This window comes from Eretmochelys imbricata, chromosome 23, assembly GCF_965152235.1.
Source record: "Eretmochelys imbricata isolate rEreImb1 chromosome 23, rEreImb1.hap1, whole genome shotgun sequence".
NCBI lineage: Eukaryota > Metazoa > Chordata > Testudines > Cheloniidae > Eretmochelys > Eretmochelys imbricata.
In genome coordinates, this window is record NC_135594.1 from 6,972,345 (window position 1) to 6,999,618 (window position 27,274).

At 50.5% G+C, this 27,274-nt stretch overlaps 2 protein-coding genes across 2 annotated transcripts in view; one reads left to right on the top strand and one right to left on the bottom strand.

The window, feature by feature from the left end:
* Positions 1-7,206, bottom strand: part of LOC144278974 (galectin-9-like) — a 38,144-nt gene extending 30,938 nt beyond the window's left edge. Inside the window, exons 1-3 of the mRNA XM_077840375.1 lie at positions 7,177-7,206; positions 5,426-5,514; positions 1,139-1,337 (exon numbers count right to left, since the gene is read on the bottom strand). Coding sequence (XP_077696501.1) covers positions 1,139-1,337; positions 5,426-5,514; positions 7,177-7,206 — 318 coding nt within the window. The remainder of the gene's footprint in view (positions 1-1,138; positions 1,338-5,425; positions 5,515-7,176) is intronic.
* LOC144279285 (uncharacterized) overlaps positions 1-27,274 on the top strand; it is a 281,818-nt gene that overhangs the window by 159,316 nt on the left and 95,228 nt on the right. The gene's annotated exons all lie outside the window — the stretch shown is intronic.

The window sequence follows — 27,274 nt, forward strand, 5'->3', positions numbered from 1 at the left end:
CCCTCCCTGCCAAACACGGTATCAGCTGAACTCCATCAATGCTTAGGGCCTGATCCTGTCTCCCTTTCACATCCCCCTGCGGCATCTCGAGGCCAGTCACAAAGCAGTGTGAACCCAGGGGCGGTGAGGTGTATGGGCCCATGGTGCCCGTGCTCCACCAATATGAGAGCATAGAGGCCTGGCTCCACCGAAGTTTGGATCCGGGTCTCTCCCCCTGCCCCACCTGCCGCCCCCACGCACCTCCCCCGAAGCATCCCGCCCTGGCCCCACCTGCTGCCCCTGGGCAATTTAAAAGGGCCTGGGGCCCCCACCGCCACCGCCAGCAGCGCAATGGGGCTAAGGTGGCTTCCTGCCCACCCGCTCCGCTTCCGGAAGTGCTCGGAAGTGGCCGGCACAACCCTGCAGCCCCTGGGGGGCTGGGGTGTCTCCGAGCACTGCCACCACCCCAAGCTACAGCCAATGGGAGCTGCAGGGGTGGTGCCTGCAGGCACCGGTGCATGGAGACCCCTCTGGGCCCCCGCCTGGGAGCTGCTGCTGGAGGAGAGTGCAGGTCGCTTCCGGGAGCCGCCTGAGGTAAGCGCTGCACCCCTCACCCTCTCCCGCAACCCGACCCCCTGCCCCAGAACTCAAACTCCCTCCCAGAGCTCGACCCCCGAACCCCCCTTCCTGTACCCCAACTCCCTGCCCAACCCAGATCCCGCACTCAAACTCCCTCCCAGAACTAGCCCCCAGCACCCCCTCCTGTACACCACCCCCTGCCCCAGCCCGCACCCCGCACCCAAACTCCTCCCAGAGTCCGACCCCCACACCCCCTCCTTCACCCCTGCCCCAGCCCAGACCCCACACCCAAACTCCCTCCCAGAGCCTTAGGCACCACCAAAAATGATACAAACTTGCCTCCCCTGCAAGTACAGGCACCAGCAAGGCACCCCAGAAGCACAGACTGGTCTGTACTGGCCTCCCCTCAAGGCCACAGACTGGTACTCGCTGATGTGTCCTGTCCCAGCAAGGGGACCTGCTTCCCCTCCATCACCCCTGCAGAGCTAGTGGCCCTTGATGGGCTGTGGTGCAGTGCCTGGCAGCTGCCAGCAGCAGAGTATCCACCCCGGCTGCCGTCCTGCCAGGGCCGTGTGCTCACCTGATAGCAGTGGCCCTTGACGTTGATGATCACTTCGAAGTAGATGCCTGGCTGGAAGGGCATGTGGTAGGTCCTTTCCTCTGGCCCCCAGCAGCCGTTCTGCTCGGTGTTGCACACAACCACTGGGCGGCCCTCGTTGAAACGCGGATTAAAATGGAAGGCGATGTCCCCGTTCCTGCACCGCAGGTTCACCACAAAACTGAAACAGAACAAGATGGTGTGACCGGGGCTGCCTGTGCCAGGACGGGGGGTGACATTGCACCCCATATTCTTCACAGTGATATGATTGTGATATGATTATGACATAATCATAATGTATTTTATGCAAGATAATCATGTCAGATGTCATTGAAAAGGTTATGATTTGCTGAATAGGATTATCCTATTTGTATGCATGTGTATCACTTTTGTACCTGAAGTGATGCATATTGACTATGTATCTGTACTTCAAATGTAGTTACACCTGGATAACTCCCACTAGCCAAGATGCTTTCATTCTAGATAGTGAGTGGGGAAGGGCCCATTCAGGGCAACACGCCATTAGGATAAAACAGTAGGCCTTAGGGGAAGCTTTTCTCCCACCTCGGGAGCCTTCCTGAGAACTACAGACAGCCTCTGAATAATGGCTGCTATGACTCTACAAGGACATGTGATGAGACCACATGTCTCTAGACTCCATCTTCAGATGCCAGTGTTTTTCCATAGACTAGTCTGGGAACCAAGCTTTGGGAACAAAGAATTCCGTCCATACGCAAAAGCTATATAAGGCAGGGAGTGACATCATCAGGTGTTCTTCACTCCCCACACAAGAAGACTCCTGGAAACACTTCAGGAACAAAGACTGAATTGGGGGAAGTGCTGGACCCAGGCTAGTGGGATTTTTAGCCTGTGACTGAAATACCTGGAGGTTCCAATCTGTAAAGCAAGTGCAGCTTGCCCCTTAAGAATCTGCAGCCTGCTTGTATCATCTCTTAGGATGAGAATCTGCTAATTCATATCCAATCTATTTAGTATATTAAGTTTAGTTTGCTTTTTTTACTTATTTGCTAGGTAACCTGCTTTCATCAGTTTGCTATCACTTATAATAACTACAAAAGAAATATTTTAAGTGAATACGTTTATTTTTGCTTTATTTAAACCACTGTGTGGAAATCATAACTGAGGGGCAAAAGGCTTTTGCATATTTCTCTCCACATTGAGGAAGGGGGAGAATTTTATGAGCTTATGCTGTACAGTTCCATGTGCAGTGCAAGATGATATAATTTTGGGTCTATACTCCAGAGGGGGGGTGTGCCGAAGGAGCTGGGAGTAGCTTTCCCATGCAGGGGCCAGTCAGAGAGCCTGCATGTAACTGCAGCTGGGTGTATCCCTACCTGTGTGTATGATGGTGAAAGTGCAGGCTGGAAGGCTTTGTAGCTTGTCACAGTAGTGCAGTGTAAAAGGGAGCCCAGGCTGGTGGGTCAGGGGGCTCAGTGGTACCCCAGTTCCAGGTGGCACCCTGGGGGGAACCCATCACAGGGGGAATGGGGAGAATAGGCACTGACTGTGGAAGTGGGCTGCCCCTGGCAGGGAGGGAGCATAGGGGCTTCCCATACCAAGGGGCAGGGAAGGGGCTTCCTGAGCCAGGTGTGGGGGGCTGCTCTTGACAGGGAGTGGGCATGGGGGCTGTCCACACCAGAAATGGGGGGCTGCCTGCACAAAGGGTAGGGGGTAGGGGGGCTGCCCTCCATTGTTGGGGACGGGACTATGGTGGGACAGAGGGATCATGGGGCGATGCGGGTGGGGTAGAGAAGGGGCCATGTGGGGCAGGTAGGCTTGGGATAGGGCTATGGACAGAGGGACAATGGGGGCAATGGATGGGGCCTTTCTTCAGGGAAGTGTGCAGAGGAAAGTGTCACAGGGGCAGCCCTCGCCTTGTGGGGGGAGCAACTGAGGGTGTGGATGGCACCACATTGTGGAGGGGGCAGGGTGGATGGGGCTGTGGGAGAGGCACTGCCTCGGGTGAGGCGAGGGAGGAAGGATGGCAGTCATGGGACAGCCCTACCTAGAGGGATGGGGAAATAAGGCCTGTGGGGGCAGCCCTGCCTCGAGGAGGGGAAAAGGGGCAAGGAGCCCTTGGGGGCAGCCCTGTCTCAATGGGGAGAGGGAATGTCATAAATATAAAGGGAAGGGTAAACACCTTTAAAATCCCTCCTGGCCAGAGGGAAAACCCTCTCACCTGTAAAGGGTTAAGAAGCTAGGATAACCTCGCTGGCACCTGACCAAAATGACCAATGAGGAGACAAGATACTTTCAAAAGCTTGGGGGAGGGAGAAACAAAGCCTCTCTCTCTCTCTGTCTGTCGGTGTGATGCTTTTGCCGGGGACAGAACAGGAATGGAGTCTCAGAACTTAGTAAGTAATCTAGCTCGATATGCGTTAGATTCTGATTCCTTTAAATGGCTGAGAAAATAAGCTGTGCTGAATGGAATGTAAATTCCTGTTTTTGTGTCTTTTTGTAACTGAAGGTTTTGCCTAGAGGGATTCTCTATGTTTTGAATCTAATTACCCTGTAAGGTATTTACCATCCTGATTTTACAGAGGTGATTCTTTTTACTTTTTCTTCTATTAAAATTCTTCTTTTAAGAACCTGATCACTATTAAAAATTAGTTCCTTATTTCTAGCCTGGATTTGTCTCACTTCACCTTGCAACCACTGGACCTCATTCTGCCTCGGTGAGATTAAAGATATCTTTGCCCTCTGTGCACCGTGATCAAGTCACCTGTTTGCTTTCTCTGGGAGAAACTCAATAGACTGAGCTCCTTTAGTCCTGCCCTGTGCGGCAGCTTGTCCAGCCCTTGGAGCGTTATTCTCATTCTTTTCTGAACTTTCCCTTTCTGTCAATATTGGCACTGGTGAGAGGAATACTGGAGACTGCGCCTCGTTCTGATTGCCACATAGTAAAAAGGATGGTGTAAATAGGAGAAAGTGCAGAAAAGAGACACAAAAATGATTTAAGGGCTGGAGAAAATGCCTGTCAAGAAGAGACTTAAGGAGTTCAATCTCTCTGTCTTATCATAAAGAGGATCAAAAGGTGACTTGGTGACAGTGCACAAGTGTAACCCACATGCCTTGTGTGTGGTGTTCTGTCCCATCTAGTGGCACTGAGAGAGAGAGAGAGAGAGAGAGAGAGAGTTTGCTCTACAGCCTTAGCTAACAGCCAGTTGGCTTTTGGCTCCAGAGGTTCCTGGTTCAATTCTGCCCACTGATGAACAGGGTCTGTTGGCGTTGCACAAGCACCTTCACAAGGAGAAAATACTGGCTACTAGAGGGCTCTTTGACCTAGTGGAGAAAGGCCAAACAAGAACCAGTGGCTGGAAGCTGAAGCCAGACTAATGTAAAATTAGAAATTACAGTCAAATGTTTACCAGGGAGGCTGATTAACCATCGGAACAAACTCCCGGGAAGTGGTGGATTCTCATCTCTTGATGTCTTCAGACCCAGACTGGCTGCCTTTCAGGAATGTGTTTTAGCAAATGCAAATGATTGGGCTCAATGCAGGGGTAACTGGGTGAAATGTGATGGCCTGTACTACACATGAGGTCAGACTAGATGATCTAATGGTCCCTTCTGGCCTTAAAGTCCTGAAACTGTGAGTCAACCTGTTTGAAGTGTGGACACCAAGCTTGTCCTGGTACCCAGTGATGGTCTCATCAATGCCATATAGGGGTGACAGCACCTCCTTACTTCATCTTCCCCTATTCGTACCTCCAAGGAACACCTTCACCCCCTCAGCTGCTGCATTGCTCTGGAAGCTGGGTTTCACAGTTACCTGTAGTCCTTTTCAGAGAGCTGGGGCAGTGGGAGTAGAAACCATGGTGGAGGAGTGAGAGGTGAGGAGTTTGTTGAGAGGCAGGTGATTCAGGGGAGGCGGTTTAGTATGGGGAATAGAATCATGGTCTGTGCAGCTAAGCGGCAGGGAAAGGAGCCAGGAAGAGAGAGGAGAACAGGGAGAGAGAGGGGCCAGTGGAGGGGGTGAACCTTAACAGCAGCCAGGAGGAGCCTGGTGGAGAAGCCTTGCTGGTGAAGGATGACAGTAAGGACAGCTCAGAGTTAGTGGCGCGGTGAAGGAGAGGAGGGGGACTTGGTGAGTGTGGGGGGGAGGGGGACTTGGTGAGTGAGGAGGGAGGGGTAGTGGAGAGCTCTTGAGTGCTGATTGCACAAGGGCCTGGTTGAGCTGAGTCCAGATGGAGTGCTGGTGGGGGAAGCGGGTGAAATGCAGCACAGGATGGGGTAAATAGCACCAACCTTTTCACGAAGGTTTGGACTATTCCTTGGATTAACACCATCTTCCCTTCACACAGGCCTCCAAAGATGGGTCCAGAAAAGGGGACGCTCTGGAAGAAACCACCCCACAGTTTTAAGGGCAGCAGAGGAACCATACACTGCCCTGCACATACACTGCACATACACGTACACCTACACTGGCCAGTGGGGTAGTAATTTTCACAGGGCCCTACTGCAGGTGTTCTGCTGTGTCTCCCAGTATTGGGACATTGTGGCTGGGGAGCTTCTCTCTATCAGGGCCCTTACTGGGTGACCAGATCATAGAATCATAGAAGATTAGGGTTGGAAGAGACCTCAGGAGGTCATCTAGTCCAACCCCCTGCTCAAAGCTGGACCAACACCAAGTAAATTATCCCAGCCAGGACTCTGTCAAGCCTGACCTTAAAAACCTCTACGGATGGAGATTCCACTACCTCCCTAGAAAGAAAAGGATTACTTGTGGCACCTTGGAGACTAACAAATTTATTTGAGCATAAGCTTTCGTGAGCTACAGCTCACTTCATTGGATGCATTCAGTGGTTACCTCCCCAGGTAACCCCTTCCAGTGCTTCACCACCCTCCTAGTGAAATAGTGTTTCCTAGTATCCAACCTGGACCTCCCCCACTGCAACTTGACACCATTGCTCCTTGTTCTGTCATCTGCCACCACTGAGAATAGCCAAGCTCCATCCTCTTTGGAAACCCCCTTCAGGTAGTTGAAGGCTGCTATCAAATCCCCCCTCACTCTTCTCTTCTGCAAACTAAATAACCCCAGTTCCCTCAGCTTCTCCTTGTAAGTCACGTGCCCCAGCCCCATAATAATTTTCGTTGCCCTCCACTGGACTCTCTCCAAGTTGTCCACATCCCTTCTCTAGTGGGGGGACCAAAACTGGACACATTACTCCAAGTGTTGCCTCACCAGTGCCGAATAGAGGGGAATAATCACGTCCCTCGATCTGCTGGCAGTGCTCCTACTAATGCAGCCCAATATGCCATTGGCCTTCTTGGCAACAAGGGCACACTGCTGACTCTTATCCAGCTTCTCGTCTACTGTAATCCCCAGGTCCTTTTCTGCAGAACTGCTGCTTCGCCAGTCGGTCCCCAGCCTGTAGCGGTACATGGGATTCTTCCTTCCTAAGTTCAGGACTCTGCACTTGTCCTTGTTGAACCTCATCAGATTTCTTTTGGCCCAATCCTCCAATTTGTCTAGGTCACTCTGGACCCTATCCCTACTCTCCAGCGTATCTACCTCTCCCCCCAGCTTAGTGTCAGCTGCGAACTTGCTGAGGGTGCAATCCATCCCATCATCCAGATCATTAATAAAGATGTTGAACAAAACCAGCCCCAGGACTGACCCCTGGGGCACTCCGCTTGATACCGGCTGCCAACTAGACGTTGAGCTGTTGATTGCTACCCGTTGAGCCCAACAATCTAGCCAGTTTTCTATCCACCTGATAGAAATATATCCCGATATTATCTGGCCCATCCCGATATTATGTCCAGATAATATGTCCAGAAATATGTCCAGATATTTTCTGGACCATCCCGATATTAGGGGCTTTGTCTTATATACGACCCAATTATCCCCCCCGCCCAGGACCCTATTACCCCTTCCCCGTCCGTTCCGATTTTTCACACTTGCTGTCTGGTCACCCTAGCCCTGACAGATGTCTCCTGAAGAGAGAAGACAGTGTGCATCTCCAGGTGTTCAGCTCCCACCCAGCCTGACTCACCGGGTTGAGAATAGGCTGCTGGAAAGCCATGCTGAGCTTTTCCAATGCTGCTGCTGCTGCTCGTGGTAGCCCCCGGTGGCTCTCTGTGACTCTTTAGGTTTCGTTTCCGAGCTGCAAGCACAGAATGTGGGCGGGTTATCTCTCTCCTGCCACCAGGTGTGCTTTGATTAAGGGTTTCAGAGTAGCAGGCGTGTTAGTCTGTATCCGCAAAAAGAAAAGGAGGACTTGTGGCACCTTAGAGACTAACCAATTTATTTGATCCTAAGCTTTCGTGAGCTACAGCTCACTTCATCGGATGCATCATGGTTCTCTATGGCAGGGGCTCTGGCGTTGCCATCCCAGGGCCACAATCGGTGCCGATGACTTGAGGAACTGGCAAGAAAGGGGAAGTAAAATGCAGCTGCCATGGGGTGAGAGTCCAGGAGCATTGCCACCTGCTCGCACACCCTGCTTCCTGTCTCTGCCACCAGTTCCCCTTTCAAGTGCAGCTGTTGTCAGTTCCCACCAGGCTCTCAGCCAGTTACTTGGCTGCTTTTGAGCTGGGTAAGAGACTTTCCACTTTTAAAGACACCAGTGTCTTTCGCGCCTGTTGAATCCAGACCTACCTGGCTAACCCTGATCCACGGACACCACTCTGTGCTCTCTGGTTGGCGTGACTCCAGTGCTCAGGGACATGGCAGTGGTGTCTTGACACAACCCTGGCAGTAGCCTGTGGACTATAGGGCCTGCTCACCCAGACGGGGTTTCTTCAGGGAATGAGATTGGAAGGATGGAAAGAGTTAATGCCCTTTGGCCTGACCCGCCTCTTCCTTTAGCGTGGAGCTGGGGCTCAGCCTGGCTCTGGACCTGCAGAGATTCTCTCTTGTGGCCACAATCCTGAGGCTAGGTTTCAGGACTTTCTGAGACCTTCTCTGCAGCTGAGAAGTGTTGTGTGCTGGCCCCATGGTCCCCTAGCCAGCAATGAACACATGCTTCTAAGGCACACCTCCCAACGTATCAAGTGGTGAATGCAGGATGCAGCGGAGTCACCCACTGAAAGTCAAGTGCTTCCTAGGCAGGGTGGCCACTGACCTCAGCACAGGGGAAACCGGGGAGATCCCTGTGGAGCTGCCCATCTCTGTGCAGCCATCCCTGCTGCAGCCGCTGGCCCCAGGACCTTACCCACCCAGCCCATGCCACACTCTGCCCCAGCCTTCCAGCCTAGTCCACCCAGGGGCAGTGTCACTCCCCCACCCCCCTGACTGCCCCACGCTGGCCCCTGCCAGCCCTGTGCAATGTATGGTTCCCCGGTGACCTTGAACATTGTGGGGTGGGTTCTCCCAGAATGTCCTTGAGCTCAGCAATGCAACTGAGCATGCCCAAGGGCATTGAGATTGCCCAAGGGGGGCTAAGTCCAAGCTCTACCCTGCCAATGGTACCTACTGGGTGCAATGTGCATACAGCTGTAGGGTTTTGGGGGGGCTCTCAGGAGGACAGGTCCACAAGACCCCAAGGACCATCAGATAAGCTTAAAATCAGGAGATGTGATCTATAATTCATTGGGGTTCTGATTTCTGAGCCTTGGGCATCATGGTTTCAAGTTACCTAGGCAAACAGGAGAGCTAAAACTTTTACTCTTTGGAATGAAAGCTGAGATTCTCAGGTGTTAACATGACTCTAGGAGCTGGGGCTTTTGGAAAAACTAAACATTGTCCCCCCAAATATCCCCACCTCCCCTAGGGGTTCTACTCACACGTCTCCCACTCCCACCAAGTTCCCCACTCCAGTCCCCCCTCCCCAAGTTCCCCTCTCCCAGTCACCCCCAAGACTCTCCTCTCACGTCCCTCCTCCCCCCAACTTTCCCTGTCTTGTCCCTTCTCTATGGGTTCTCATCTCATCCCCCCTTATCCCCTATCTTCCAACATCTTCCCCCTACCCGCACAGGTCCCTCTCTAGGATTTTTCCTCCAGCCCATAGCCGAGGACAGTACAGCACCGCATCTCCCCTCTTGTGACCCCCCCAGCTCAGCTATGCAGCACCCCAGACAGCTGTCAATCTGTGATGTCATGTTCCTCAGGGAGCTATCACCTGGTCATCAGCTGTAGACGTGGGCCAAATATTATATGTTCTGCTTGAGATTGTCTCCCAGGAGCCTGGGGCAGGGTCCCAAACTGGCTGCTCAGATTGGTTGTGAATAAATCCATCGCCAGCCGTGCCCCAACCTCACCTGTGTTACCGAGACCCAGCTGGATACGTGAGCTGGCCCTGCACTGGCTCAGCTCTGGGTGGCAGGCTACCTGGTACAGCAGGCACCCTAGCAGGGGAGGGACTGTGCTTTGACCTCAGGTGCAGGAAATGGTGGAGTCAGGTCAGTGTGTCCACCTCCCTTGTGAGACCTGGGATAAAATGACTCTGGGGATCTACTGATGTGCAGGGTGCTCCCTCACCCCTGCTCCCCTGCCTGAGCTGACTGAGCCATGGTCAGTCCTGGCACTGGAGTTGCCAAGATGAGTTGTGTGGGTTAAGTCTGAGAGCTGTGCAGTTGATGATGCTCACGTTGGCTTGGGGCCCTCTGGCCTTGATATCAGCAGTATTATTCCAGGGCAGTGGTTCCCAAACTGGAGTTCGTGAACCCTTGGGGGTTCGCGAAATGTATCAGGGGGTTCTCAGAAAAAAATTCTGTAATGGCGGACAGAGCTATCCCTAGGGACCCCAGGCGCCGGGGCTGGTAGTGACCATTACTTCCTGGCAGAACAAGTTTAAGCTTTGTTGTAGTCGTGCGCTGTTTGCCTGGACTGCTCAAGACCCGAATGCTTGTGGGAGGAACTCTTTATTTGAGTTGGATTCTTAAATACCTTCATACTGTTTCACGTCTGGTACTCCTTGACGAAACATGTAGGAGGCTTAATCAAAGTGATATGAGCTACAAAAGTGAAATCTTGGAAGAGTGTTGCTGTTTTCATAATGTAATAAAATTAATAATGTTATGATAAATAATAATGTAATAATAAATAGTGTGTAATAAGCATGTCATAAATTAACAAATTATTTCCAAGATCACTGTCTCTATAATTTACACTCAGGTAAGGGAGAAAATCCCTGGAAATATTCATTTTCAGGATGGGGTTGGCAAGATTTGATATTTTTGTGAAAGGGGTTCACGAGTTGTTAAAGTTTGGGAACCACTGTTCCAGGGAGTTTCTGGCTTGGCTCACGCCCACCTTGTATCTGATCTTCAGTGCTGGGTACAGAAGGCTTAGCAACCACACATCTCTTCACTGCAAGCCTGTTTCAATGGTCACCCCTGGGAGCCCGCTGGTGGACAAAGTATCCAAATCTTACTCCATGCATCAGTGGCTTAGGCCTTGGCTACACTTACAGATGTACAGCGCCGTGAGTTAAACCCGCCTTCGTACAGCTGAGTAGGGAAAGCGCTGCAGTCTGTCCACACTGACAGCTGACAGCGCACTGTGGTGGCCACATTTGCAGCTGCATTCGGAGCGGTGCATTGTGGGCAGCTAGCCCAGCATTCAAGTGGCTGCAACGTGCTTTTCGAATGGGGGTGGGGTGGAGCGTGACAGAGAGCGTGGGGGGGGAGAGAGTGGGTTTTTGGGGTGCTGAGAATGTGTCAGCACGCTGTCTTGTAAGTACAGACCCCCCTCACTCCCCCACCTCTCTCTCACTCACTGAAAGCAAATGGCAGCTGTTTCTTTTTTCCTCATAGATGAGTTAAGCAGCCGCTCGCTAAACGGACCTCAACCGCCTTCCCCGCTGCCTCTCTCTTCAAGCAAACATAAGCTGTCGGCTCTCCAAACGGACCCCCCCTGCCTGCCTCTCGCTCATTCAAAGCCAGCAGTGGCTGTGTTTGGTATTTTTGATAAGCAGCCCCCGAAACGGAGCTTTGAAATGGCACTTCCGCGTCCGGAGTTCACAACAAAACAAGAGAGGACGCTTCAGGTAAAAGGCTTATGGGGTGTTTCCGGAGGTCAGTCAGTGCGTAATAACGTTACTCCCCGTTTACACTGGAGCTGGAGCGTCTCAGCCAATGCGCAGCAGCTGTTGATCCTCTGGGGGAGGTGGAGTCCAGCAACGCCATAGCCGCGGAGACACAGCGCTGTACATGCCTTGCCAGTGTGGACGGGGAGTGAGGTACAGCGCTCTGGGTGGCTTTATTGCGCTGTAACTCGCAAGTGTAGCCTCTTCCCCTGACAGTCCCCTCCCGCACCCCCGGTCACCTTGGTACCTGTAGCAGATAAGAACAGGAGGCTGGGACACTAGGGGAAAGTGTCCTAGGGAACTCCCCAGTGCTGGATTAGAGAGAGATGGGGAGGGGGCGGAATGAAGAGGTAACAAAGACACATCTTTAATGAGAAGTAAACAAGAGCAGAGGATGCAGGAATTCCAGCTCAGTAACAGGAATTGTCAGGTGCTGACACACCCAAGCAGGGATCAGTGGTAGGAGGGGCATATGGGGTGTGCTACAATCCCATGACTTCCTCTAACTTGGATTACCTTTGCCTCAGGCCCCATCACCAGACTTTCGAGGAGACAAGGCAAGATGCCTGTCCCTTCTCCACTGTGAACCTGTTGGCAAGGGATCAAGAGCTACACCCAGCAGTTGGGGACTTCCGGGAGTGACACATATTTCTCCTAAGCTGCCCACGCCCATCTTCTGCTGAACAACTATACACTCGGGCCCCCGTGCCAGTGAGCGCTAGGTGGCAAGTGGGTGGTGGTGTTTGAAGGGGCAGCCTATCATGAATCCAATTCACTGCAGTGTTGATCCCTGGGCCGTGTCTGGGCTGCAGTTTAATACAGCTAAATGCAGATGTATACAACTAGGAACAAAGAATGCAGGCCACACGTACAGGATTGGGGACTCTCTCCTGGGAAGCAGCGACTCTGAAAAAAATTTGGGGGTCATGGTGGAGAATCAGCCGAACATGAGCTTCCCAGTGCGACACTGTGGCCAAAATGGCTATTGTGATCCTTGGCTGAATAAATAGGGGACTTTCGAGTAGGAGCAGAGAGGTGATTTTACTTTTGTATTTGGCACTGGTGCGACTGCTACTGTGATTCTGTATCCAGGTCTGGTGCCCACAATTCACAAGGGATGTTGATAAACTGGAGAGGGTTCAGAGAAGAGCAACAAGAATGATTAAATGATTAGAAAATCTGCCTTATGGTGATCGACTCAAGGTGATCAACCTATTTAGTTCAACAAAGAGATGGGTAAGGGGTGATTGGTAAGGGGTGACTTGATCACAGTCTGTAAGTACCTACCAGGGGAACAAATATTTAATAACAGGCTCTTCAAGCTAGCAGAGAAAGGTCTAAAATTATCCAATAGCTGGAAGTTGAAGGAAGACAAGTTCAGACTGGAAATAAGGTGTGAACGTTTAACAGTGAGAATAATTAACCATTGCGACAATTCCCAGGTTATAGTGGATTCTCCATCACAGGCCATTTTTCAACAAAGATGGGATGTTTTTTCTAAAAGATCTGCCCTAGGAATGATTTTGGTCAGTTCTCTGGCCTGTGCTAGTCAGGGCAGTCTAGAGTAGCACAATGGTCCCTTCTGGCCTTGCAGTTTATGAATCTCCTTGGTTGGGAATACTCCCAGGGTGAGCTCAGGAGGTTTCAGCTGGAAATCCAGCTTGGCATTTCTGACCGTGACAAGCTCTCCGTCTGCTCTGTGGCTACACTAGCAGGGCCTGTGGCAGCCTGCTCACCCTGTGGGCACCGGCTGAGAGCAGGAAGGGCAACCATCATTACCCTTCTACTCCAGATTCACCCACTCTCCCTCCGGGAGCATCCGGATGTGCACGGAGTTAGCTTCACTCAGCCACCTGAAGAACAGCCCCTCCGGGCTGCGGAAAGTCAGGGGGGAGAGCTTGGATCCGCTACTGGTGGGAATTGCTAGTGCACCCCTCTGTGCCCCCCCACCCCAATCCTCTCGCCAAGGCTCACTCCTGCTTTAAGGTGGAAGGCTGCTTTAAGGTGGAAGGTCTAGGTGCTACCATAATACACCTCATAAATAATAATAAGAAGAAGAATGGAGACACTGGTATGGAGGGATGGGCAGCATACAGAACCCCGGCAGGAGTTTGGAGAGGGGGCCCCTGGAATGGAGCCAAAAAGGGGAATGGGGGCCATGGAGAGTAAGGGGGGAATGAGGGGACACATGGAGCCTCTGTCCCCAGAGAGGGAGAATAAGGGAGAAGGAGGGGCCAGTGGAGGGGGTGAGAATGCGAGACAGTGGTATGGGAGAAGGATATGGGGGACACAGAGCCCATGGCATAGTGGGGAAAGGAAGAAGAGGGGACCCAAGCATGGGGGGGGTGAGGAACAGGGGGACACAGAGCCCCTGGCGTGGTGGGGAAGTGGAGACCTTGGGATGAGGATGAGGGAGGGGAAACCCAGAGCCCCTGGCATGGTGGGAAAGGGGAGACTGTGGGATGAGGGAGGGGGGCACACAGAGCCCCTCCCATAAGAGGGGGGCCTGGGGAGCTCAGGGAGTCCCTAGAATCATAGGTGCTGGAACTAAGAGTGTTGGGGGTGCTGCAGCACCCCCTGTCTTGAAGTGGTTTCCCTTATATTCTGGGGTTACAGTTTGGTTTAGTGGCTCTCTGGACCCCCACTACAAAAATAGTTCCAGCCCCCCTGCCTAGAAGAAAGACAAATGGGAGGGTAACACACAGAGCTTGTGGCGAGGAAAGGGAGGAACGCAACAAGCCCCGGTGAGTGCAGTGCATTTGGCCTGCAGATGTACCAATGTGTGCAGCCCTCTGATACCGATATAACTTTTGCAGTAGAATTATAGGAGTATAGTTTTGCCTCTGAATTTCCCAGTGTAGACAAGCCCTAAGTCTCACTGGAAGTCAATGGGATTTAGGTGCCTCCGTCACATAAGCAGTTCTGAAATCGTATCCAGCGTCACGTAAGCACCCCTCCCATTGCTCTTCATTTCAGGGACTCCCTGTTATAGAGGCCACAGGGCAGATCCTCCTCAATCCTTCCATCCCTGTCCCTGCACACATGACACATCCCAGCACAGGGAGGCTGGCTAGCCACTTTGAAACACACAGGGGGAGAGGTTTTAGAATCATCCTCACATAGTATAAATTGATGCTTTCAGAACAGCTGAGGTAATTAATGTCCCTGTCTTTGGATGCTGGTGTTGTCCTCGTCTCCTGTATAGTTAGGCAGAATTCAATACTAAAATGCACTTGTCACTAAAGGCTCAGTCCTGCACCCACTGAAGCCAGTGGCAAAATTCCCATTGACTTCTAAGGGGCGGGATTAGAGTTGCCAACTTTGTAATGCTGTATTTAAAAACTGGACACTCTGGAAACTCTGGCCACTGCCCCCGAAGCCCTGCCCCTGCCCTGCCTCTTTCCCTCAGGCTTTGCCCCCGTCCACTCCTCTTCCCCCTTCCCATTGCTCACTGCTTTTCCCCTCCCAGGTCACGAGGGACTTGCCTGCTGGGAGCTGTAGCCCCCCCCGACGCAGGTAGGAGGCAGTCCCGGCTGAGTAGGGGCTGGAGCAGGTGATGACCCGGTGCCTCCTTTGCCTGCAGTAACCGAATTTTGAGTGTCTGGTCAGTAGATCTGACCAGACGCTGTCAGGTCCCCTTTTCGACCTGACTTTCAGGTCGAAAACTGGGCACCCGGTCACCCAGGATCAGGCTTTAAGGTAAGACAGTTACTCACCTTTGTAACTGTTGTTCTTCGAGATGTGTTGCTCATATCCATTCCAATTAGGTGTGTGTGTGCTGCGTGCACAATCGTTGGAAGATTTTTACCCCAGCAACACTCGGTGGGTCAGCTGAGGTTCCCCCTGGAGTGGCGCCTTCATGGCACCGGATATATGCCCCAGCCGACCCAGCGCCCCCTCAGTTCCTTCTTGCTGGCTACTCCGACAGAGGGGAAGGAGGGCGGGTTTGGAATGGATATGAGCAACACATCTCGAAGAACAACAGTTACAAAGGTGAGTAACCGTCTTTTCTTCTTCGAGTGCTTGCTCATATCGATTCCAATTAGGTGACTCCCAAGCCTTACCTAGGTGGTGGGGTCGGAGTGAGATGTCGCGGAGTGAAGGACCACTGAACCAAATGCAGCATCACCCCTGGACTCCTGAATTATTGCATAGTGGGCGGCGAAGGTATGCACCGATGACCAAGTCGCTGCCCTACATATCTCCTGTATGGGTACGTGTGCCAGGAAAGCAGAAGATGAAGCCTGAGCCCACGTGGAGTGGGCAGTAAGGTGCATAGTTGGGACACCAGCCAAGTCATAGCATGCACAGATGCATGATATGATCCAGGACGTGATGTGCTGGGAGGAGACCGGAAGGCCCTTCATCAGGTCTGCCACAGCAACAAACACCTGCGACGTTTTCCTGAAAGTTTTCGTTCGCTCGATGTAGAAGGCGAGGGCCCTGTGAATGTCCAGGGAGTGCAGCTGTTGTTCCCATTGAGAGGCGTGTTGCTTCGGGTAGAAGACGGGGAGGAAGATGTCCTGGTTGAGATGGAAGGCAGACACCACCTTAGGAAGGAAGGCCGGGTGGGGTTGCAGCTGTACCTTGTCATTATGGAACACCGTATACGGCGGTTCCGATGTGAGTGCCCTGAGCTCAGACACATGCCTCGCCGAAGTGATAGCTACGAGGAAGGCTGTCTTCCAGGAAAGGTACAGGAGCGAGCAGGTGGTCATCGGAAACTGTGGGCCCTTTACTGAAAGAGGGAGGCAACCTAGTGACAGAGGATGTGGAAAAAGCTAATGTACTCAATGCTTTTTTTGCCTCAGTCTTCATGAACAAGGTCAGCTCCCAGACTACTGCACTGGGCAGCACAGCATGGGGAGGAGGTGACCTGCTCTCTGTGGAGAAAGAAGTGGTTCGGGACTATTTAGAAAAGCTGGACGAGCACAAGTCCATGGGGCTGGATGCGCTGCATCCGAGAGTGCTAAAGGAGTTGGCGGATGTGATTGCAGAGCCATTGGTCAGTATCTTTGAAAACTCATGGCGATTGGGGGAAGTCCTGGACAACTGGAAAAAGGCTAACGTAGTGCCCATCTTTAAAAAAGGGAAGAAGGAGGGTCCTGGGAACTACAGGCCAGTCAGCCTTACCTCAGTCCCTGGAAAAATCGTGGAGCAGGTCCTCAAGGAATTAATTCTGAAGCACTTAGAGGAGAGGAAAGTGATCAGGAACAGTCAGCATGGATTCACCAAGGGCAAGTCATGGCTGACTAATCTAATTGCCTTCTCTGACGAGATAACTGGCTCTGTGGATGAGGGGAAAGCAGTGGACATGTTGTTCCTTGACTTTAGCGAAGCTTTTGACACTGTCTCCCACAGTATTCTTGCCAGCAAGTTAAAGAAGTATGGGCTAGATGAATGGACTATAAGATGGATAGAAAGTTGGGCTAGATTGTCGGGCTCAACGGGTAGGGCTCAATGGCTCCATGTCTGAAATTCTATGATTCTATGATATAAGGTCTCCAGCATGGAGGGCAGCCTTAGCTCGACCGCAGTGTGCACCTGGGAACTAACATGCACCGGACTTGACGGCCCTTGTGGCGCCGGAGTCGACAGTGCAGGAGCCGTTACTTGTCCTGTGCGCTCCAGCAATGGACATGGCTCCAGCTGCGGTGCGGGAAGCGTCAGTGGCTGTCGAACCGACAAAGAAGAAGGAGTCGGCACCTGCTTGGGTTGCTTCTTCTTCTGGCCCAGACACAGGGACCAGCGCCGGGGTGGTGGAGGTGCCGGGGGGGCCTGACGCTGCGAGTCTTTAGCAGAGTCCGAACGCGGTGCTGGTCCAGTTGGTGCCGCAGGGGCACTCTGCACTGAAGACAATGCCGAGTCCCGGTGCGCGGAGGAAGGGCCCGGGCTAAGTGTCGCCTCCATAAGGAGCTGCTTGAGTCTAAAGTCCCGCTACTTTTTGGTCCTGGGCTTGAAGGCTTTGCAAATGCGGCACCTTAGGCAAGAGTCGTGGGGGTCTCCCGTTGGCATCGGCTTCAGGCAAGCCGAGCAAGGTTTGAAGCCCGGAAACCCTGGCATAGGCCCCTGTACCGGGATGGGGGAGAGGGGAGAAGACCCCACTCCACCCTACTAATTACACTAATCTAACTACACTAAATATTAACAACTACTAACAACTATAAACAACTAATTACAAGTATTAACAGGTACTAAGAGAGAAAGCTAGGGAGAGTGGAGATCAGCTACGCTGCGCTCCACAGTTCCAACGACCGTCACGGATGGTAAGAAGGAACTGAGGGGGCGCTGGGTCAGCTGGGGCATATATCCGACACCATGAAGGCACCACTCCAGGGGGCTCCTCAGCCGACCCACCGAGTGTTGTTGGGGTAAAATTCTTCCGACAATCATGCACGCGGCGCGCACACACCTAATTGGAATCGATATGAGCAAGCACTCAAAGAAGAACTGTAATAGTTTTACCTGTGCCTATGAATTTTTAAATTTTGCAGTTATAACATTGGGCTCGTCAGTCTGCTATGCACTAGAACAGAGAACAAAGTCATAGGGTTCATTCATAGGTTTAGGGAAAGCGTGGCACACACGGGCCTGCAGGAACTAATTGTCTCTCCAGTCAACCACAAGAATGACAATTACATTTAAGAGGCTTGTTTCCTCAGGACTTGGAGAAGCAGTCATATCAAATATCTAGGTGTAGCCCTAGAAAAGCTGACTTCCTGAGAGCAGATCCAGAACATAAACAAAGCTGTCAAGAACAATCAGAGAGCATTAAAGATAACAGGAGGCAAGTTTGTCCTCCCTTTTGAGCAATCAAGGATGTTCTAGGCCCTGTCCACCTGGGCAAAGATGTTAGTCTTTTCAATGGCATTAACTCAGCGGAGTGAGCTGAACTCAACTGAAACACCCCCTTTAGGACCTCATCTTCACTAGGAAAATGATGTCTTTTCAACACGTTTTAAAACTCAGGGTGTCACTAGTCAGGGCTGGTTGAACCTCTGTCCCTCTTTGCAAAAAGAATGAGGAGAACTTGTGGCACCTTAGAGACTAACAAATTTATTTGGGCATAAGCTTTTGTGGGCTAAAACCACTTCATCAGATGCATGGAGTGGAAGATACAGTAGCGAACATGGTAGAGTTCTGTGGTGACCTAGAATCCTACTTTCGACGTCTCCAACTCAAGAAATATTTCCAACACACCTCTGACCCCACAGAATCCTTCCTACCAACACTACAAAAAGAAGGATTGCGCGTGGACTCCTTCGGAAGGTCAAAACAACAGACTGGACTTCTACATAGATTGCTTCCATCGACGTGCACAGGCTGAAATTGTGGAAAAGCAGCATCACTTGCCCCATAACCTCAACCGTGCAGACCACAATGCCATCCACAGCCTCAGGAACAACTCTGACATCATAATCAAAAAGGCTGACAAAGGAGGTGCTGTCATCATCATGAATAGGTCGGAATATGAACGAGAGGCTGCTAGACATCTCTCTAACACCACATTCTACAAGCCATTACCCTCTGATCCCACTGAGGGTTACCAAAAGAAGCTACACCATCAAGAAACTCCCTGAAAAAGCACAGGAACAAATCCGCACAGACACACCCCTGGAACCCTGACCTGGGGTATTCTATCTGCTACTCAAGATCCATAAACCTGGAAATCCTTGACGCCCCATCATCTCAGGTATTGGCACCCTGACAGCAGGATTGTCTGGCTACGTAGACTCTCTCCTCAGGCCCTACGCTACCAGCACTCCTAGCTATCTTCAAGACACCACTGACTTCCTGAGGAAACTACAATCCATTGGTGATCTTCCAGAAAACACCATCCTAGCCACTATGGATGTAGAAGCTCTCTATGCAGACTCCAATGAGAAACTGCAGAACTGGAATTAATTTGCAAACTGGACACCATTAAATTAGGCTTGAATAAAGACTGGGAGTGGCTGGGTCATTACACAAACTGAAAACTATTTCCCCATGTTAAGTTTTCTCCTACTGTTACTCACACCTTCTTGTCAACTAGTTGAAATGGGCCATCCTGATTATCACTACAAAAGTTTTTTTTCTCCCGCTGATAATAGCCCACCTTAAGTGATTAGTCTCTTACCCGCATGGCCCTACAGTATGCCAACATTTTTATGGCTGACTTAGAACAATGCTTCCTTAGCTCTCATCCCCTAACACCCCTACTCTACTTGCGCTACATTGATGAGATCTTCATCATGTGGACCCATGGAAAAGAAGCCCTTGAGGAATTCCACCATGATTTCAACAATTTCCATCCCACTATCAACCTCTGCCTGGACCAATCCACACAAGCGGTCCACTTCCTGGACACTGCAGTGCTAATAAGCGATGGTCACATAAACACCACCCTATACCGGAAACCTACTGACCGCTATACTTACCTACATGCCTCCAGCTTCCATCCAGGACGCATCACATGATCCATTGTCTACAGCCAAGCTCTAAGATACAACCGCATTTGCTCCAATCCCTCAAACAGAGACAAACACCTACAGGATCTCTACCAATCGTTCTTAAAATTACAGTACCCACCTGCTGAAGTGAAGAAACAGATTGACAGACCCAAAAGAGTACCCAGAAGTCACCTACTACAGGACAGGTCCAACAAAGAAAGTAACAGAATGCCACTAGCCATCACCTTCGACCCCCAACTAAAACCTCTCCAACGCATCATCAAGGATCTACAACCTATCCTGAAGGACGACCCATCACTCTCACAGATCTTGGAAGACAGGCCAATCCTTGCTTACAGACAGCCCCCCCAACCTGAAGCAAATACTCATCAGCAACCATACACCACACAACAAAAACACCAACCCAGGAACCTATCCTTGCAACAAAGCCTGTTGCCAACTCTGTCCACATATCTATTCAGGGGACACCGTCATAGGACCTAATCACATCAGCCATGCCATCAGGGGCTCATTCACCTGCACATCTACCAATGTGATATATGCCATCATATGCTAGCAATGCCCCTCTGCTAGCACATGATGGCATATATCACACTGGTAGTGATAATCAGGATCACTACAAACTTTTGTAGTGATAATCAGGATGGCCCATTTCAAACCGTTGACAAGAAGGTGTGAGGAACAGTAGGGGAAAACTTAGCATGGGGAAATAGTTTTCAGTTTGTGTAATGACCCAGCCACTCCCAGTGTCTATTCAAGCCTAATTTAATGGTATCCAGTTTGCAAATTAATTCCAGTTCAGCAGTTTCTCCCTGGAGTCTGTTTTTGAAGTGTTTTTTTGAAGAATTGCCACTTTTAGGTCTGTTACTGAGTGACCAGAGAGATTGAAGTGTTCTCCTACTGGTTTTTGAATGTTATAATACCTGATGTCAGATTTGTGTCCATTTATTCTTTTGCGTAGAGACTGTCCGGTTTGGCTAATGTACATGGCAGAGGGTATTGCTGGCACATGATGGCATATATCACATTGGGAGATGTGCAGGTGAATGAGCCCCTGATGGCATGGCTGATGTGGTTAGGTACTATGATAGTGTCCCTTGAATAGATATGCGGACAGAGTTGGCACTGGGGTTTGTTGCAGGGTTTGGTTCCTGGGTTAGTGTTTTTGTTGTGTGGTGTGTAGTTGCTGGTGAGTATTTGCTTCAGGTTGGGGGGCTGTCTGTAAACAAGGACTGGCCTGTCTCCCAAGGTCTGTGAGAGTGAGGGATCGTAGGGCCATGCGGGTACCCATAGCAGTCCTGCTGACTTGAAGATATAAATTGTCCCCAAATCTGAAACAGTTTTGGGTGAGAACAAAGTCACGAAGTTCAGCCACCAGATTTGCCGTGACATTATTGGGATATTGTTCCTGATGGCTTGTAGTCCATCTTTATGTGGAATGTTGGTGTAGAGAGCTTCTACATCCATAGCGGCTAGGATGGTGTTTTCTGGAAGATCACCAAAGACAGTAACAGAACGCCACTAGCCGTCACCTACAGCCCCCAACTAAAACCTCTCCAGCACATCATCAAGGATCTACGCCCTATCCTGAAGGACGATCCCTCACTCTCACAGACCTTGGGAGACAGGCCAGTCCTCGCTTACAGACAGCCCCCCCAACCTGAAGCAAATAATTTCCCCCTGCTGATACTCACACCTTCTTGTCAACTGTTTGAAATGGGCCACCTTGTTTCCATTGGCATCATTATCACTACAAAAGTGATTTCCACCCCTTCTTGTCAACTGTTGAGAATAGCCCACTTCCACCTTAATTGAATTGGCTCATTAGCACTGACCCCCCCCCCCCCACTTGGTAAGGCAACTCCCATCTTTTCATATGCTGTGTATTTATACCTTCCTACTGTATGTTCCACTCCATTCATCTGATGAAGTGGGGTTTTAGCCCATGAAAGCTTGTGCCCAAATAAATTTGTTGGTCTCTAAGGTGCCACAAGGACTCCTCGTTGTTTTTATTGATACAGACTAACACGGCTACCACTCTGAAACCTGTCAATACATATAGGCAGTAACCTCGCAATGGCCAGACCAGCACATCATTTTCATAAATCATTACAGGCAGTCAGGAGTGCTGGAACAATTTGTATAGTGGGGGTGATGAGAGCCATTGAACCAGACTGTTAACCCTGTGTACAATGAAGTCCAATTCACACCAGGGGGTCCTGCAGCACGCCCAGCACCCGTAGTTCCAGCACCTATGCAGGCAATGCAAATCCACACCACGACAATTTGTATTTTCACTAGTGTTAGCAGGCAGGGATCAACTCCAGGGTTGGCCCTTCACTTCTTTCTTCCTAGTGAAGACAAGGCCAGACCTACCATGAAATGACTAAAGGTGTGAATTCAAAATGATTTAAGTTATTTTGATTCCAGTTTGCATGTAGACAAGCCTAAGCCCTTAGAAAAAGTTTTAATTAACACACTGTCACCACTTAGCACACCTAGTGTAGACAAAGAGTCATATGTACAAATGTGTTAAGGCACCTAAGGCCAGCTCACGTTTTTAAATGCAACTCTCTTTGTCTATGCCTGATGCTTAGTGGAATTGAGCAACGGGTTCCTTGTGTGGCTGTCCTTCAATACCATGATGACAAGGTGTTCGTTAACTCATTTTCCAACACCTCATTTTCCCAGCATAGACAGCGCCAGTGAGGGCAGCGTCCAGCTTTGTCCTGGAGGAAATCAGCTTTGATTTGACTGAATTATTGGCCTATACAAATCACATGTAGAGCATACAGACTAGATGCTTTTGCTAAATTTGTAACGTGCACCCTGGAAGAGCTGTGCTGTGTTTGTGTCCCTGCTAAGGAGCTGATCCTGCAAAACACCTGCTACTGTCTGTTGCACTCACTAACATAAGCAGTCCCCGTGAAGTTGGTGGAGTTACTCACAGTAGATAGCACTGGGCCCTAAAGGCTAGATCCACAAAGGGATTCAGGTCTTGTCTACAGTGGGAATTAATTCAGATTAAGATAGGAAGTGAATTTAAAGAGGAACAGCTATTCCTGATTAATTCTTTCTGTGGATGTTCTTATTCCTGCATAAAAGTGCCTTACAACAAATTAGTTTAATCCACTTCCACTTCTTATGCTGGAGTAAGAACGTCCACAGAGGAGGATGGGTTTCAGAGTGGTAACCGTGTTAGTCTGTAACCGCAAAAAGAACGAGGAGTACGTGTGGCACCTTAGAGACTAACAAATTTATTTGGGCATAAGATTTCGTGGGCTAAAACCCACTTCATCAGATCCATAGAGTGGAACATACAGTAGGAAGATATGGAACATACAGTAGGAAGATATGTGTGTGTATATATATATATATATATATATATATATATATACACACACACACACACACACACACACACACACAGAGAGAACATGAAAAGATGGGGGTTACCATACCAACTCTAAGAGACCAATCAATTACGGTGAGCTATTATCAACAGGGAAAAAAAACTTTTGTAGTGATAATCCGGATGGCCCCTTTCAAACCGTTGACAAGAAGGTGTGAGTAATAGTAGGGAAAAACTTAGCATGGGGAAATAGTTTTCAGTTTGTGTAATGACCCAGCCACTCCCAGTGTCTATTCAAGCCTAATTTAATGGTATCCAGTTTGCAAATTAATTCCAGTTCAGCAGTTTCTCCCTGGAGTCTGTTTTTGAAGTGTTTTTTTTTGAAGAATTGCCACTTTTAGGTCTGTTACTGAGTGAACAGAGAGATTGAAGTGTTCTCCTACTGGTTTTTGAATGTTATGATTCCTGATGTCAGATTTGTGTCCATTTATTTTTTTGCGTAGAGACTGTTCGGTATGCCAATGTACATGGCAGAGGGGCATTGCTGGCACATGATGGCATATATCACATTGGTATATGTGAAGGTGAACGAGCCCCTGATGGCGTGGCTGATGTGATTAGGTCCTATGATGGTGTCCCTTGAATAGATATGCAGACAGAGTTGGCACTGGGGTTTGTTGCAGGGTTCCTGGGTTGGTGTTTTTGTTGTGTGGTGTGTGATTGCTGGTGAGTATTAGCTTCAGGTTGGGGGACTGTCTGTAAGCAAGGACTGGCCTGTCTTCCAAGATCTGTGAGAGTGAGGGATCGTCCTTCAGGATAGGTTGTAGATCCTTGATGATGCATTGGAGAGGTTTTAGTTGGGGTCTGAAGGTGATGGCTAGTGGCATTCTGTTACTTTTTTTGTTGGGCCTGTCCTGTAGTAGGGGACTTCTGGGTACTCTTCAGGCTCTATCAATCTGTTTCTTCATTTCAACAGGTGGGTATTGTAGTTTTAAGAGCACTTGATGGAGATCTTGTAGGTGTTTGTTCTGTCTGAGGGATTGGAGCAAATGCGGTTGTATCTTAGAGCTTGGCTGTAGACAATGGATCGTGTGATGTGTCCTGGATGGAAGCTGGAGGCATGTAGGCAAGTATAGCCATCAGTAGGTTTAAGAGGAGTTAATCTGAAAACAGCTATTTTGGAATAATTCTTCACGTAGACAAGCCCTCCTGCCTAGTGGAATCTTCAGTTCTGAGTTCAGCACGAAGGCTTGAGCCACTAAGGCATTTAGGCACCTAAATCCAACATGTAGGTTTACCACTAACATTCTCAAGACCACTACTCAGCTGCCACTGAACCCTGCAGATGCCTGACATTCCCTTAGGCAAAGCAGCCTAAGTCCTTTTGTCTCCTCCCAGCTAACAAGCTCCTCAGAGCCCTAGCTTATACCTACACCTCAGAGGGATTCTCGTACGAGGTGTTGTTCCACATCTCTCTCCAGTGGAGCCTGATCCGGTAGACATTGTCAGAGCATAGCTACTGGATTGGGCCTCACAAGTCGGGAACTTCTGGGGTGCAGGAGAGGGGCTGTGTAAAAAGCCTGGTGATTGGGACACTCAGCTGGGATGTGGGAGACTCAGAGTCAAACCCTGCTCCAATGAATATTTTATTTATACAAAGCAGAACAGCTCCCACAGGAGAGATGGAGTGAGATACACCCCAGGGCCCAGGGGCTGGAGGACTCAGCTATGATCAGGCTGTCATCTCCCAGGTGAGTGCCTTAATCCCTGGGCTATTGGGTATTCTAGGGACAAGCACACACACAAGCCAAAGCCTGAAAAATTTCTAGCCTGCTTCCCTTTGGTTGTCTTTTGTGTGGGCCTTCATCCAGTAGCCATTCTCACAGCTCACCTACCAGACTGGGCCCCCAGGCAAGATAGGCGGGGGAATGGCTCGTTGGACAATCCCACAGGGGCTTTGGCTTGTGCTAGGGCTTCAAGCAGCTTGTTGGCTGTGCAGCCCTGTCAGGGCTTGAGGGGTTCAGCGCGTGCCCACCAGCGAGAACTCCGGCACCTTCGGGGCGAGGCAGCAATTGAGCAGTGGTTTTGTCAGCAGCAAAGGTGCCACCATTCTGAGTTGCTGCGGGGTGCTCGACTCCTGCTCTGGCCCCCACCCTGCCTCTTCTCACCCCATTTCGCCCCCTCCCCGAGCGCGCCCCCTCCTCTCTGTCCCACAACCCCCCCGCCCATCACCACCTGCACACTGCTGAACAGCTGATCGGTGGGAGATGCAGGGGTTGGGGGGAGAGGGAGGAGCTGATTGGGGGCGCTGCCCCTAAAGAGGCAGTTAGGTGGCGAAGTTCCTTCGTGCATCTTGCCTTCAGCGTTTCACCCCTTGCAGTCTGTCTGTTTCTCTAGCACCGCGGCAGTAGCTCAGTGCTGCGTGAGCACACACACAGATCTGTTCTTCTCTTTGGCCCCCCTGCATGCAGGAATTATTTGGTGTTGTCAGGTGCGGTTAGCATAGAAGTGAGTTCTGCATGTTGTTTTGTAGGCACTGAGAGTTGTGGTCATTCCGATCGCCTCTGGGATCAGAGGCTGAGCAAACTCTTTGTCCTGCACACCTGAGCCTCACTCATGAGGATGGCAGTCCCATTGTTCCAGTGGCATGCAGCTGTTGTGGGAGACCATGGTCATCCATGGCAAAGTGGTACTCCAACTAGTGTGGGAAAATCCCCTGCAGGGCTTTGAAGATGAGACCCTTGAAATGGGTTTGGTATTGGGGTGGTGTTCCCAGCTGTGGAAATCCTATGTTCCTTCTGCCACGCCTTCAGACCTCTGAGTCCTGGAAACTGAAGGTCCTTATTATGGTCCCCTCTCTCCTTTTTTAATATGTCTAAGAAATTAAATGATAAATATTCTGTTCCAGCAATGTCAAGGATGCATGGTTAAGCACCCAAAATGCTGCAGAGTACAAGTGCAACCTTAACTCTGCCCCCTTCTGGATCTGTAGCATTATAATTCAGTCTTTATACATGATTCCAAGCTGTTTCTCAAATACTATAACTGCCCAAAACAAATCAACCAGCCTTCCCCAGCCCCTCTGAGCCCACCTGGCTTACACCAGACAGCTCTCAGCTTGCTCTGCTGGCCCATACCCCTCTTGGTCCACCCTTGCCCCTCTCAGCTCATCCAACCCTGCCCCTCTTGGGTTTGCCATTGTGCACCTTCTAATCTCTGGAGTCAGACACACTCATCCCTTGCTGGGGCTTTCTATCAAACACGTTATGTAGAGCTCTCCCAGTTGAATAATATTAATACATGAATTTACAAGCTACCTACTACCCTTGCCAAAGCCCCAAGGCTCCTTACCAACTAAAACATGTTAAATACATTGAAAAATATGGACATGCTCTCTAAAAGCTTAGCAAATAAAATTAATTGAAGGCTGAGAGACCTAGAAAATGGGAGGAGGGATGGGAGAGTGGGAGAGGAAGGGAATGATAATAAATAGCTCGCATGGATAATAATTATACCATGCGAAGCTGGAGGCAAGGTGCCAGCTCGTGCCGAGGCTACACTGAACCCTTGCAACTGACAGCTGGAAAACAGCCTGGCTCACCTGTGTGTAAGTATTGTTAAAATAGATATTAGCCTTCTATAAAATGTATTAAGTGCTTAGACTTTATGAAATGCTTGTAGGATGCTGCATGTATTGATCTCACTTACAGAAGCTGTAGCCCATGATATGAAGTTATATTGAGTGTTTGCATTGTAATCCTCTGTACCTGAGGAACTCACCAAACAGGAAAGAAGAATTAACTAGGGTAAAGTGCTGATCCTGCACACCAGAAGGCCAACTGAACCAAATAAGCCTTTGTGAAACAGAGGACAAAGACGTTGTTGATTGCCGTCCCACACACATACACAGGGGCAGCAGGTTTGCAGAATTTTGGTGGTGCTTAAGGCTCTGGGAGGGAGTTTGGGTGCGGGGAGGAGGTCTGGGGTGCAGGCCCTGGGCTGGGGCAGGGGATTGGGGTGAAGGATGGTTGGGGTCTGGGAGGGGATGAGGGGTGCAGGCTCTGGGACTGAGTTTGGGTGTGAGGTGGGGGTGCAGGCTCTGGGAGGGAGCTTGGGGATGAGAGGGGGTGCAGGCTCTGGGAGGGAGCTTGGTGGCCAAAGGCGGGGGGTGCAGGTTCTGGGAGGGAGCTTGGGTGCCAGAGGGCAGTGCTTACCTGAAGCTCCTACGCAGGGCTGGCCGGGAGTCTCCATGTGCTGCTACCCCCAGGTACTGCCCCTGCAGCTTCCCATTGGCCGTAGGGGCGCTTGGAGGCGGGAC